The 15518-nt window shown below is 34.6% G+C and overlaps 1 protein-coding gene across 1 annotated transcript in view; it reads right to left on the bottom strand.

Annotated features, from left to right (window-relative positions):
• Positions 1–6794: 6794 nt before the first annotated feature.
• The window catches only part of ITGB8 (integrin subunit beta 8), a 100850-nt gene continuing 92126 nt past the window's right edge, over positions 6795–15518 (bottom strand). The window contains exons 11-14 of the mRNA XM_056117986.1: positions 14291–14516; positions 12807–12913; positions 8351–8514; positions 6795–8254 (exon numbers count right to left, since the gene is read on the bottom strand). Of these exons, the coding sequence (XP_055973961.1) occupies positions 8132–8254; positions 8351–8514; positions 12807–12913; positions 14291–14516 (620 nt within the window). The 3' untranslated portion in view covers positions 6795–8131. The remainder of the gene's footprint in view (positions 8255–8350; positions 8515–12806; positions 12914–14290; positions 14517–15518) is intronic.

Genomic DNA, 15518 nt, shown 5'->3' with positions numbered 1-15518 from the left:
GGGAATGGTTTTTTTTTAATCAAGTTCTTTAGTCCGTTTTTGAATTAACCTTTGTGTATGGCAAGAGATATGGATCTGATTTCTTTTTCCTTCTGTCCCTGCCCTACCCTTCGTTCCTTCTCCCCTCTCCTCTTTCTCTCCCCTTTCCTTCCCTTTCTTTTCCATTCCTTTCCTTTCCTTGCATGCAGCTAACTGATTTTCCCAGCATCACTTGTTGAAGTTATTTTTTTTTTCCATTTCACATGTCTAGCCTCTTTGTTGAAAATAAACTGTGGATACAGTTAACTGTCGACATATGATATATTTGAGAGTCTTCCTTTGGGCACTTAATTCTATTCCACTCTAAATTACTTCGGATAATATGGGAATTTTAGCAATTTTAGTACTTCCAATCCTGAGTGAGGTATTTTTTTTCTTTGTGTCTTGTTTTATTTCTTTATAGTTGAATTATAATTTTTACTAATTTTTCGCTCTCATTTCCTCAAACCTGAACTTTTAGATGTCTGTGGTGGTGGGTGAGTATTGTTTATTTGGATAAAGATGAAGTGTGAAGCTAGACTATGCAAGAAGTTCCCTAGGAGATAGGGCAGTTTGTCCTCCAGTTTTTCTGTTTCTCCTCTTTCTCTTTCTTTCTTTTTCTCTTTCTCTTTCTCTTTCTCTCTCTCTCTCTCTCTCTCTCTCTCTCTCTCACACACACACACACAATGAATTGGGAGAGAATAGACAGGGATTCAGAGAAAGAAAAGATGAGAACTATATATATATTTAAAAAAATGTAAAATAAGTCTCTAAATGTGATGGAGACATTGACACATTGAAATAGAGCCAGGAGTAGCCCAGAGTATGCTGGATTTGTCCCTCAAAGAAACAACAGCAAAGGTATTTTGCAGTTACAGTAGAGGAAAACAGGACAAATGACGACAAATTCCAATAAATAAAAAGTTTACTTGCACTATAATAGCCTGATAAATTTTTAAGACTGAAATAATTCACTGGAAGCAGTCTGAATGTCCCTGAGGCCTATATGTTAAATAATGCACCAGTACAAGTAAGTGATAAAATTACCAACTTAAAACCAAGTTAAACTTTTTCTTATGCAGCTCACTACTTCAAAATATAGTCATACTGTTAATTTATAAGTAACTAGATTTAAGAGATGCTATTTATTTTATACTAGGTTTGTTTTGATATTTGCAAGTATGATATTTAACATGGTTTAAAAATTCACAGATTTAGTTTTGTCTGGCTAAGTATTTGGATGAATTTCGAGTTTACCCTAAAAGTTATGTTTCAGCATGAATAATGTAGCCTGTGTGGTCAGCTTATGAGTTTTATATAATTTTCTCTAACTCTTCCTGACTTTACCATTATGATGTGCACTGAAGATCAAAATCTTTCCTCAAAGGAAATGTGAAATCCTATCTCCAATGAGCCTTCTCTAAATTTTTGAAATCTGGCATCTCTTAATGCTGAAATCTGCATCTGAGTGTACTAATCATTTTGTTGTTTATACTAACAAACTCCTCTTTTGAGTTCTGTTCATTTATTCCTATGTAGTATTTATGTACTTGTATTCTTAGTTACTGAACTCCTGGCCTCCTCTGTGCCCTGAAATTTCACAGGGCATGCAGATAGATTAACCTGTTAGGTAAAATAGTAAAAGTATCTCCATACTATAAATATGACCATGGGCTGGAGAGGTAGTACAGAAGTAGAGAGCTTGCCTTGCATATGGCTGACGAGGTTTTTAATCTACGGTTCCCCATATGATCCCATGAGCCCTACCAGGAGTCATCCTTGAGCCAGGAGTAAACCCGAACACCCTGGGTGTGGCCCCCAAAGCATTAAAAATCTATGATCATGTGTGAAAAGAAAATAGGTCTGAATGAATCTTGTCTTCGTGACTTATTGGCTGCATGCACTTATATATGTGACCCTTAACTTTTTCCATCTATGAAGAACCAAAAACAATCAAATGCAATGCTGCTGAGGCGAAGGTATTGTCTTGTCTTAGGCTGACCCTGTTTGAATTCTGGTACAAATATGATCCTCTGTGCACAGCAGCTAGGGGTCGCTCTTGAGCACAGACCCAGGAACAGCCCTGAGCACCCCTGGGCGTGATCCAAACTCTCCACTCCCCATTTCTAACGCCTCCCCCGACCAAAAGGGAAAAATCTGATTGATCTTTTTGTTTCTCAGTTACTTGTGATTAGGTCACTTTTTAATGAGTCTACTATCATAAGCATTTAGGAGGACCCCGTGTCATATAGAAAACTTCTAGGAGTAGTGGCTTCTTGGAATTATGTAATGCCCTCTAATGATGACAGCATAGAGATATTACATTTCCTTCTTTGACTGTGCTGTTGCCACGCACGTGGACATACAATAATTAAAAGAAGAAAGAACTATTCTGTGCATTCTCAGGTTTTTATATTTTTATTTTAAAAGGTAAAATTTCATATTAACACCTACTTTTAAACAGAATGATGCATTAATTAAATGCCTTGTCATAACAGTTATAAGCTCTGTTAGAAAAATAAACATCTCACAACAAACTACAGTGTCAGCTCTTTAATAAATACATAAAACATAAGTTAGTAGTCAATCAGAATTATATGAACAGGTTCATAGTACATTATGTGAAATTATGTTGTTCCCCAATCTTATGTCTCATTTAAGGAAGTTTTACAAGTTCAATTTAGAGTCAGAAATAATAAGAAAATTGTGTAATGAGAATGTTTCTTTCTTAGAGGGTTTTTATATTCAATTATTTTCTCTATCAGTACATTTTACACTAACTTTCTTTTTACAAAAGTAGTACTACGTAATGAAACAAAGTAAGGCTATTTCATTGATAATTTAAAAACACTTTTTTTTGCAGAGGTTTAAAAAACTTTAATGAAGTAGCTGGTCAATGTATAGTTTTAAAGCTATGTTAAGTGTATTCAAAATTAATTTCTATATTAACACGTGTTATGTATGTTTTCCAATAATTTAGAATTGAAGTATTTTATATTAAATATTCTTTAAAATATGGTGCCATAATTCTCATTGTATGGAATTCTGTATAAGATCTTACTTATTTGTATCACTATAAAATAATTAAAGGTTCTTTGCACAAATAAGAATTTTCTAATCCATAGTAACTGCATTTTTAAATGTTGTTGGGTTAGATTGTAACAACTAGAGATCAAAATCTGATTAATAGAGTTAGCTTACAATATATTTGATGTGTAAGAGTTCTCAGGTAGATGAAAGAGTAGTGTTATTACTCTAATAAATTTCATTAACAGCTGCCTAGATGGTTGAACAATTGTTTCAAATTATTAAAATAATTTAAACATGCAGTTGTATGATAGTACTGACAAAGACTGAACATCAAGTTATCAGAACTAATGAAAGAATGAAAAAAAGAAAGAACAACACAAATGAGAATGAAAAAATGTAGTAGGAGTCTAAATTCCCACCATCGTCCCACATCACTGACAGATTATACAATATTTTCCTCTTGTCATTTGCATAAATAAGATATATAAGATGCTAGTAAATCTAATTATGATGGTTTTATGTAACATTTTCCAGTTAATTCTATCAAAAAAGTGAGATGATCACAGTAAAGGAGTCTTTAGAAAGAAACAAAGGGAAAACAATTTTGTTCACAAAATTTAGAGAAACATACTCATTCTTTTTGTTTAATTTGCTGATTTATAGCACCAGCCTATATTATAGGCAGCAGGTTTATAGAGCTCATAACTTAAAGATTATAGCATCTGAGCTCATAATTAGATATTAAGCTTCACATTCAGTTTATTTAGTTGTATGTGATTCAATTATACTGAAAATTGACTTTACATTTTATCATATATGGGTTCTGAATTACTTATAAATGTTTTCATGAACATTTAATGATGAATTACTTTACTATTTGTTCAGGCACAACTTTAAATACTTCATAGATATGTTAATGATTGCTAGTTATATCATAATTTCAGAGATATAAATCTGAAAATGTGAAAATCTTAAAATCAATGAAATGTCAATATATTAATCAGTTGTACAAAATAATTTCAATGGTAGAATTTTAAAAGAAAAGGGAAATGATCTAAAAGAATACAAGTTTTATATTTCTTTGAAAATATATTTGAATTTGCATTACATAAAACAGTTTTTGGGGTCAATGTAAATAAGATAATCATAAATTAAATGTTAAAATAAATAAAACAGAATACAATAGGGAGATGATTCAACTTACATCTGGCTATATTTCATTTTATACTTTTATGATATTTTATAGATTACAAATTCCTTAAAACTGAAAGAAACTCAAGCAGTGATAAAAGTTCTAAAATGTTTAGTTTTTAATGAATCTTAGTCTAGGAGCATAGATTTAAATCAATTTTAAAATGAATAATTTTTTTTTTGGAAATGAAGAACTGTTTAATATATCTTTTTAATATATTATATATATTCAGTTATCTTTCCAATTAGTTTTACTGAAACTGAAGCCTTGGGGCACTCTCTTAGGTAAATGTAAGGTTAAAAATCTGGATAGGAAGGAAAGTTATTTTGTCTAATCTATTCTACCAGGTACTGGGAGAGATAAATTTCTGTGGAGAAAAATTTGTGTAAACCACAATAATACTGGTGTGTCATGGACGCCTACTGTCATGATTTTGTGAAGATAAATCACTGTCACTGTCACTGTCCTCCAGTTGTTCATCAATTTGCTCGAGCGGGCCTGGTAACATTGTGAGACTTGTTACTGTGTTTGGCATATTGAATAAGCAACGGGTAGTTTGCCAGGTTTTGCCGTGCGGGTGAGTTACTCTCAGTAGCTTGCTGGGCTCTCCGAGAGGGGCAAGAGGAATCGAACTCAGGCTGGCCATGTTGGCTGCGTGCAAGGCAAACGCCCTGCCCACTGTGCTATCACTCCAGCCCATGAAGATAAATACATATATATATATATATTTTTTTTAATTTAATTTATTCCGTGGTGAAGTAGTGCATCTCATGTATCCACTAACCATGAGTTTTGAAAATTTTGGCTCCAGAAAAGTCTATTTTGTTTAACCTTAGATTAAAAAAAAACTTTATAAAAAGAACTAAATTGAATAGTTATGACATGACTTTTTGTGATTTATTTTTTTGTTTTGCAGAAAATGTTTATGACTTAATATACTTAATAAAATTCCATATAGCTATCACATGTTTATAGATCCATGCACTGTGTAGTATAAAGATGCCCCCAGAGGAATAAAAGGCATACAAATATATTCTGGTGTGTGTGTGTGTGTGTGTGTGTGTGTATATGCGCGCACGCGTGCGTGCATAGCACAGTTCTATAATCATTACATACTTTAGGGCACAGAAATGCTGTTGTACCAGAAGTATTTTTCAAGTTCTAAATTTTGTTAGCCATTTAAAATTTTATTACTTGTGTTTAATACACTGAATTTCAAAAGGCTCCTATGGTCATCTTAACTTTAAAAATCCTCTATTTACATAAATTATTTAATCTAAGAGTACCCTGTTTTCCATTACCTTTTAATAGATTCTAACTAGTGAAATATTAATTTTCTTTTCACAGGCCATTATACAGAAAAATATCAATTATTCAAGTAAGATATAAACTCGAAAACCATTAAGAATTAGAACTTTAAGTAAAAAGAATTTTTAAAAAAGGAAGCACAAGACATCGCAAGCTTAACCACAATCCTCATCTAGCATTGAATTGTTTTTCAGAAAGTTGTCCCTTCCTGTGATAACAGCCTTGGTTCATCACAATTTTAGTGCAAACTAATGAGAGTGTACATTTTAAGAGTTTCATTTTATTATGCTCTTATTGGTAATTTATTTCACATGGAAATTAGTTTATGGACATCAAGATGTTTTTTGTTTGTTTTTTTAATGGCAGCATTTTTATAAACGTTTCTTTTCCACTTTTTGTAGGATATAAGGTTTCCATTTATGTTTCTATTTCAAAAGGATGCTCTGTGTGACAGGGAGACTGCAGAATATTTTTACATTATCCTTGATGCAGTGGGTTTCAGTCTTTTACACCTGTTGACAAGCATTGGTCTATGGACTAGAGGTGGAAAATCAATTTTTTTTGAGGATTGGCCAGACATATCTGTGGTCTATAGACCAGAGATTAAAAACCACTCATCTAAGATATCTTCCTGGAATGAGTCACTGTACTGAAGTGTGTTAATGTCCCCAGTCTCTCGTTTGGGGGAAGGAATACAGTTCAATTTAGCACATAATTGCTTCATGGTAGGAAGAGGCTGATGTAGCTGCTGTGTTTATTGACTCCAGAACAATACTTATTATACCACTTTAAATCCTTTTTTAAGTTTAGAATATGGAGTGGGGTTGAATATTCATTGAAATGCAAATAGATAGCTCTTTGATTAATGCAAGTGTGGGAAGACAGCACATCTGGGAAGATAATTATACATTTAAAATAAATTCTTTTTATCCACAGGCAAAGTTCTGTGAAACTTTGGACTGTTGGACTTTAAGCCAATAAAATTGGTTGCATATGAAGACAAAAGCCCCTGTATCAAGCTCTCAAGCTGAGTACTGTGTAACACGGTGGGGGGAAGGGGGAGGGGAGCTTCTCTGTGTACAGGAAATGGATGGTGTCATTCCCCTCCTTTAGGACCCTATAGTCTTCTAAAAGCTGACTAGCAGGATCAAGTGAAAGCCAACTATGAACAATTCAATTTGAATTATTCTTTTCTGTTTTGTTTTCAAAATTTTTCATATCCAAAGCCTCAAGACTTTAGTTAGTCACATTTAAAAGTACTTGCCAATTTACTATTTTAAAATTCACGAGGTAGCATATGTATAGTCAACACTAGGCTGGTAGTAAGAAAATGGATGTACTTTTCAAATGTCGCCACTTAATCACTTGGAAGGTCTTTAAAAAAGCATTTAAAATTTCTGAGTCTCAGTTCCCTGACTAACTAAAGGGATGAATTAGCTTATTTCTAAGATATTATCTATCCTCTCCCAGTTTTTTTATTTTTATCGATTCTTGTAAGGGAAAGTTGCTGTGATTCAGGGAAAGAATGTCAGGTTGTGCTGAAGGACAAAAATAATAGAGCTTATAATTAGAAAAATATTGATATTTACTTGGAATATATGTATCTGACCAAACTCACTCAAAGGTGTGGCACTTTGATGAGGAAGTGTTTCTAAATATCTGTGAATTTCAACCTGTTCATTAAACAAAATGATGAAACATCCAAGTTACAGATTAGAAGATACAAAACCACATGTCTGCAAACAAAGCTCTTCAGATTTTGATGTTATTATACAGTGTCCCTTATTAAACATTCAGCTTTTATAACTAGTATTCTAATAAAGTGACATTGTATTATTAGACTTTTTTTTTTCTGGCAGTAGTAACATAGCACTTATTTAATCCAGTCATGTGTGACATATATAAACTTATCATGTAAGAAAGAAAAACAAAATTTGTAGGCAAAGAGAAGAAAATATTGGAATTAGTATCCATCTTGTAAAAAGAAAAAAGAATGCCTAAAACCACAGTTTCAAAAGCACTATTTTTCAAGACAAATGTCTTATCTGTTTACCTCTTGAAGGAGTGAAGCACTAACCATTTATTCATCTAGCTATTCTTATCTATTCTCTGCCAATTAATGATGTACTTGGCGATATTAGTATCTATCTGCTTGGTTATCTCTGTTTCATCCGAATGTTAGGTGCAGGGATTACTGTACCCTTGTAGTGACACAATGCCAAATCTCCCACACAGCATTGTCTCTCTGGGAAGTGTAAAAATGGCAGGTACCTGTAAAGTGTAATCAGTGCTCTTCAGATGATCTACATTCTATGCTGATCTAAATAAGTTATATATTACAGTAAAGTGCTACAATGACACTAGTCTCAAACAGTAGTAAAACACGTTGTTTTCCTCTGAAAAATTGAGCAGCAATGTGAGTCACAGGGTGATGAGGATACTTGTCTGTCTTGGATTGACAACCAGCAACCAACTTGATCTAGAAGACACTGTATCTTCCTGTGACTTCTTAAACTTCTGTGTTTTTTAGGAGCAATTATTAAAAATCCAGTTTCCCAAAAAGTACATTCTTAAAGAATCTTTTCAGAAATTGCACCTGAAAGTTTCACAAGCATTTAGTTTGCTGATATCCATTTTTATTTCCTCGGGTTTCTCACGTCGGTAGGTTACTGCTCTTGTGCAAACGCTTTGTAGGATCATCTTGTCCTTGATGGAAAAGAAATATAATCATTAATTAAAGCCCAAAATATTAAAAACAGATAATGAGATATCAATGGTATTTCATTTTTAGTATTTACTGACCTTTTTTGAGTTTGACACTCTGTAATCTGCTGAGGATTTAATTTTATTACTATTCCATTGTAGTATCACTTGCCTAATGATAAGGACTTTAAGCAAACCAATCAGAAATGTAACTATGAAGATGATGAAAAATATTCTCAAGTAACTTGGGTTGGAGAAACATTCTGTAGTGAAATAAACAAATAAATTATTTGAAAAACTGGAATGAGCTAACCAGAGGAACTAACAAGTAAACAGTGCTCATCATCTGATTTAATAGAATCAGAGAAATAGATTTATATTTTTATACCATTCCTGTTGATTCAAAAATTAAACTCTAAGTTTAATTACACACTTATTACTATCATTTAAAATTTTTTATTGAATCATTGTGAATTAGAAAGTTATTTATGATTGGGTTTCATGTATACACTGTTCCAACACCAATCCCTTCACAAGTGTCAACTTCTCTCCACCAATAGCCTCAGTTTCCCTCCCACAACCCTGACTGTTTCTATGGCAGGAACCTTTGTTTTTTTCTCTTTTAAGTTGTGTGTGTTGTTTCCAATACTGTTAATGAATGAGTACATATCATTAAATGTTTAATAGTAAACTCTCAAAAGAGTATTTAGTAAGATTATTTCTTTGCAGATTGAGTCTTTTCGTTATAGTAACTTGAATATGTTCCAGTCCCTTAAGAAGGTATAATTTTGTCCATGACAGAGAGAAAGGTAATTTTTGTAAAGTGTATATTGATCAGTAACTGTAAAATAAGATTTAAAAATTCGTTCAAAAGGATATGTGTCCAATGATGGTTGAAAGGTTAGTGAAGGTATTTATATACGTGTGTGTGTGGGGGGGGGATATGTATAAATATATATATAGACACACACGCGTGTGCATATGTATATTTATGTATGCACATATAATAGAATTCTATGCAGCTGCAATGAAGAATGAAAACATGTAATTCACTATAACTTGCACTGGAGGGTATCACGTCAAGTGACGTAAATCAGAAGAAGAAAGACGAATATTGAATGATTTTATTAATCTACAGTATATAGAACAAGAAGACAAGGGAATGCCAGATATTAATAGGGGGGTGGAATACCCAGATTACTTTGGTTTATAAATTACAGAAATGAGGAAAGGGAAGAAAATACATTAAGGAGGGGAGTAAGAAGTGGATGAGAGGCAACAGGGAGGAGAGGTGAAGGTAGGAGTCTTGGACACATTGGTGGCATAGAGCTGTGAAATATCTTTTTGAACCATAGAATAAACAAAACTAAAAGCATGAGATCCAAAATAGGAAAATAAAACTTAAAACCGTGCCTATCAAGGATGCAGGCTGGTGAGTGAGGGAAATCTATACTCTCTAATAGACAAATATTTCCTTTGAAATTGTAGTATGTGTTTTCAATATTACATAAGGTTTGCTCAGAAAATAGTGTTCAGGAGAACGCAAAAAGTCTCAGTTTTCAAAAAATTATTTTTTACTTGTCAACTAAATCTATCCAATTTTGCCTATAAAAATTCCTGTGTGTGTGTGTGTGTATGTGTGTGTGTGTGTGTGTGTTTAAAGATTAAATATTGCTTTTGAAAAGGAAAATGCTGTGGTAGGAGGAAGAGAATGCTAGGTCTCTTTTAACACCAGATTTTTGGCTATTAACTCTACTTGGGCAATCTGCAGGCTTTATGGTCTCAGAGGTATTATCCTAATCTTGGAAAAGCATGGTTGCATAAGCTTCAAGAATTCCACAAAATTCAACACTGCCCCACACTTACAAAATTGTTTCATAGCCTTTAGAGACATGTATTTTCCTCAGACTTGGAGACTTCACCTCAGTGTGTGTGAAGATCTCTCTGAGATGGTCTTTCAGAAGGGAACCTGCCAAAGCTCAGAACAGAGCATTCATGGGTGAATTGTGTCTAACTTCCCAGGGATGACCAAGCAAGCTTGTAAATAATCCAATAGTTTAGTAACAAAGGCAAGTCACTGATGAGGGAAGATTTAACAGAGCCCAATTTTCTTACGGTTATTATAAGGTTCTTAGAAGCAAAGACTATGTGGAGGCACAAGAAATTATAAATCAGAATAGAAGCTCCAAGTGCAAGTCTACCTTTGTTGTTGGCCACAAACAGGTAGAAAAATCCAAGATCCTCTATTAAAGGTGCTCTATTAATGGCTCCTTGGAATCTTCCACAGTTCCCTACAGGTGACATCACCACCTTTTATTCTGAAAGGCTGTTATTTCCCTTTGCTGACTTAGAAATATCCAGTCAGTTTAGGCAGATCCTCAAAGGAGGCACAAAACTTGATCCCATTTACTAGGTTTTCTCCTAGGAAGAACATGGCCAGAAAAAAAAAAGCATCCTTCAAGTGTCACTGAGTAGAGAGATAATAGAGGTGGCCACCAAATGCCCTTTCCTGGCACAATCAATGTGATGGAGAGGGGAGCCCCCTAGCTACTGATAAATTTACGGACTAGTAAATAGCACACTTCCAAGACACAAATTTGCCCTTTTAAATATCATTCTGGAGAACCACGTGGCTCCGGCCACAAATCTTTTATTAGTTTAGGTCAAGCAAGGGCTTCACTGGAGGAGTTTTAAGGGAATATTTTTTGTAATCACACTTAGGTCAGAGAAGGGTTGTTTACTTAACATAATAAATGGCATGTTAACAGTAAGACTTTATTTATTAGAAAAGGCCCTTGGCTTTCTGAAGTCACTGCAGCAGCCCCAGCTGCCAGCACATGGTTTCTATTCAGAGCCAACTTTATTATGGATAGATCAGTATGGATACAAGGGGGAAAAGAAGCAAAATTGTGGAAAAAGTTATCCTTTTTGTTTAATCCCTCTAAAAGCTAGAATTATTTGTAGGCTGGGGGAGAGACTAGAATAGGAAGAAATATTTTCAATGAAGACATTTCAAATTTCAAATTCACATGTAGTTCAATTTCTTATCCTTGAATCAAGTGGGTGCTGGCTTTTGGTGTTCAAACCAATTTTTATCTAATAATGATCTTTGAACACAGATTGCACATCCATGCCCCTTTATGTGTGACCTTTTAGTTTACATATTTTTTTTTTGTTTTTGTGCTATACCCAGCAGAGCTCAGGGATTACTTCAAGCTCTGCGCTCAGGGATTACTTGTGGTGGGGTTCAGGGGATCTTAAAGGTGCCAAATATCGAACTCGGGCCAGTCGTGTGTAAGCCAACTCTCTTACCTGCTGTACTATTTTTCTGGTTCATACTTTACAAACTTTTTTCATGCTCGTGGGTTTACTTAATCTTACACGGCTTTCAGAAGTTAATATCATCTTGTTCTTACAGATGAGGAAACTGAGGCTTGTGGAATTTTGTACAAGAACAAATATTTGTTTTCTAATAGCCTGAAAGGACCTGCCTTAAGCAGCATTTTAAGCCTAGAGGTTCTATATTCCTTCCATTGTGCCACCTTTATAATCATTAACTCCTAATTTCAGTCATTTCAGAATAGAAACTACAGGAAAGGAACAGACCTTTTGAAAGTTGCTTATTTGTTAAAAGCAAATCATTGATATTAAGAGTTTTGTGGCATCAACTGTAACATAAAAGTCTTTAATCTGATGTGAGGAAGGTCATAATCAGAAGCAAGTTTGTGTTACAAAAGATGATATGGTACAACTCATCAATAAGGAAGAAATAAGCTCCACAGAGGAAACTTATTCTTCAGTCAATATGAACTCTAGAAAATTAACTGCAGAGATGCCTCAGAACCCAAAATCACCATCCAGTTAAAAATTTAACTCCAGCTGTATGACCTTTTTAAAAATCTTAGAATTCCTGTATTGCACAGTCACATTTACCACTGATGTACCAGAAGCCACAAACATTGGATAGCATGCAACCAATCTCAATTTAAAAAAAAATTGCGCACAAGGCTCATCCTGTAACAACACATTAGTAATCTCTTATACAAGGGCTCAATGGCTCTAGGGTGGAATACAACAATCTTCACACTCTTTCTTCTAAGGAAACTTTTTGGGATCATTTTTAGAGAATCATTCATAACAAGCAATACAAAATAAATTATTTAGGGCCTGTTTTGGGTGATGGTTTGGAAATTCAAAATAATGGTGGTAGGTAAGGTGTAATTTGGTGGTGAGATTGGTGTTGGAATATTGAATGTAATAAATTATTGTGAACAACCCTATAAATAAAATAAAATTTGAAGGAAAAATAAAATCAGCTTTATAAACTATCATGGTGGTGCACTGCATGGCAATTTAGCAGGGTAGTTAAGACTGGAGACCTAATAATTCAACCAAACAATGGTAAATATATTGAGTTGATTTCATAGGGTACCGTGTTTGAGAAAACAAAAATACAATGCAGTTAGTTCTTGTAGGATACTAAATATGAGCCTTTTTGGTAAACAGGAATCTCTATAAATACTCATTACTGCCTTGATTATTAAACTTTGTTTACCTGCTGTTTGGTCCACAAAATGCGGTTCCACAAGAGCACATGAAGTTTTACATTGATTAAGTAGAGCCTGAGACAGATTGTGAGGGTGAAGGCATTGCATGCAATTCCTGTACAGGGAAAGAGAATTGAAAAGACTTACTCATTTAAAGGGTTGTAGCCTAAAATATTTTCTGCAAGAAACTAACAGAATATTGCTTTAGGACAGCAGTCTTATAAAACTGGGAAAGAAATATGTGACATTTATTAATAATTTTGTCTGAATTCTCTGGTAAGTTTCTATTCTTATAATTTAAAATACTATAATAATGTATAAAATCACAGTCATGAATTTTCTGTGTTGAAGACAAAATCTCTAGGAAATGAAGATATCCTTGCCACCTCCCCCAAACAAACTGAGTGTAGGTATTTTAGAAAAGAGTATATTATAACTAAAAAGTTTACAAATGAAAACATAGGGAGTGGAATTTAATATGTAGTTACTTTCAACTATTCATCACTTATTTCTAGAGTGCTTCATAGTCCCTATCATTCTTTATATTTCAAATAATAAAAATAAAGGACTGTAATACCTAGTAACTTCATTCTAATTATAGATCTACTACAAATGTGAGTTGTTGCTTTGTTTAACATAAATATTCTAATTTTGGGGACTGAATAAATAGTACGCGGGTTTAGCACTTGCCTTCATGTAGCCAATGCAGTTTGATCGACACTGAATATGGTCTCTTCGGTACTGACAAAAGTGATTTACTGAGCACAGAGCCAGAGTAAGCCCTTAACACAGCTGGGTATGTCCGATCACCCGCAATTTGCTAATTTCTCTTTTCACAGGACACGAGCAAAATAGTGTCATTACTATAACTATTTTGGTTTTTGATTTTGTACCATATCACTGGCCCTATATTATTCTTAGTATCCTCACTTTCAAAATCAAGATGCTCAGCTAGAGAATTTCAACAACTTGCTCTAGCTTGAATAAGGAAATAATGATAAGCTGGGAAGCATGAAGCACTTAAATCATCACATTAGGTATTCACACAATGTTCTATGTATGCTGGCAAAAAATACGTAATGAGCTTTTATGAACAATGAATATTATTATTATATAGCACTGTAGCACTGTCCTCGATTTTGCTCGAGTGGCCACCAGTAACGTCTCCATTGTGAGACTTGTTGTTATTGTTTATGGCGTATCCAATACGCCACAGGGAGCTTGCCAGGCTCTGCAGTGCGGGCAGGATTAAAAAAAAAAGATACTAAGACAGGGTTTTCCAAAAGTCTGATACTTCTTCAGTTCTTTAATGGTCAAAGATTGGAGTCCTCTAATTCCTATATTTCCCCCATCCTTTTCTTTTTTAGCATGATGATTTCAATTTATCTGGAGAAGATGCGGATATTCTAAGAAGAAGGAAGGCAGGAGAAAAATAAAAGAGAAATGTAGTTGTAATGAGCATTGCTTCTGTTTGGAATCAGAATATACATACCAGTTCTCCCCGCAGGCCGTGTGACATGTGGGGCAGTGCTCACAGAAGCGCCCGATGCTCCTGGGATCGGTACACTCACACCGGCCACATACACATGTCCCTCTGCCACTACACACTTGGCCCTTTGGGTTGACGCAGTGCTGGGCCGATGCCGACGGACACTGGCACCGATCCCCTTCCCAGCCACTGAAGCACTGGCACCTGCCTGCTTCACACTCTCCATGCCCTGTAACAAAGACACTCCAGGACCTGAGTTATTGGGGTCATTGACTTTGTGAAGTGTTTTCAAACATGGATTCTCCTCATCTCCATGGAAACACACTGACAGTGAAGTGAATGGAAACAGCTTCGTTTCCTATTTGTCTGACATAAACAATGCCAGGTCTTTGGAGGGTCGTTTTCAGAACTGTCCTACTGTAGACAATCTCCCAAGGCTCCTTTGTTAAGCCGGTAGTTGTCAAGTCCACCCAGTGGCAAAGATTGCCTGATGACTTGAAGGTCACTGTACAGTCAGTTTTAAATTAAAACATGCCAATACAAAGAAGCTACAAAACCCAAAGTGATGTTAATTGTCACACTTGAAATCTGGCATACTGGTACTTGATTAATAACATCCATAATTTATCCTCAGAATTTCTCATTATTGCAAAGGGCCTGAAGTGACTTTGAAGGTATATGAGCAAAGTCTTCTAGTATTTTAATTCTAGTGCCATGTTTCAACATCATATCTCTGGAAGTGGAACTAATATTTTCAAATCTTCAAGATATTATTTAGGAATTAATTAGCTGACATATTCTAAGCTCTTAACTCTTACTAGATGCCAATAGAAAAGTGAAAGCAAGACAGTGTGTCTGCATGTTTTGGGCTGGGGTATTTTCAGACAATTTGAGGAAAAGAATATGTAGTTTTGGAATAAAGGAAGGATGAAAACTTTAATATGCTGTTTTAACTGGAAATCTCCAAGAGAAGGCTCATTTTACAGTGTTATATAGCATTTATTTGGCCACATTCTTTCTCCTCTCCCTATTCCTTTGTTCTGCCCACTCTGCCTCCCTACCTTCCCTCTCTTCCTCCTTTCCTAGCTGTACTCCTCCAGATATTGCTGAGCACCTCACAGAGTAATTGTTTCATCGTCTACTGTTGGATCAGTTTAATTTGCTAACTGTAAAACTAATGAGATCCAGGCCAAACAAATGCCTGCCAGACTCTAATCCCCATATGCAAACT

This window comes from Sorex fumeus, unplaced genomic scaffold (genome assembly GCF_029834395.1).
Source record: "Sorex fumeus unplaced genomic scaffold, SorFum_2.1 ptg000037l, whole genome shotgun sequence".
Taxonomy (NCBI): domain Eukaryota; kingdom Metazoa; phylum Chordata; class Mammalia; order Eulipotyphla; family Soricidae; genus Sorex; species Sorex fumeus.
This window is presented reverse-complemented; position numbering and strand designations above follow the sequence as displayed.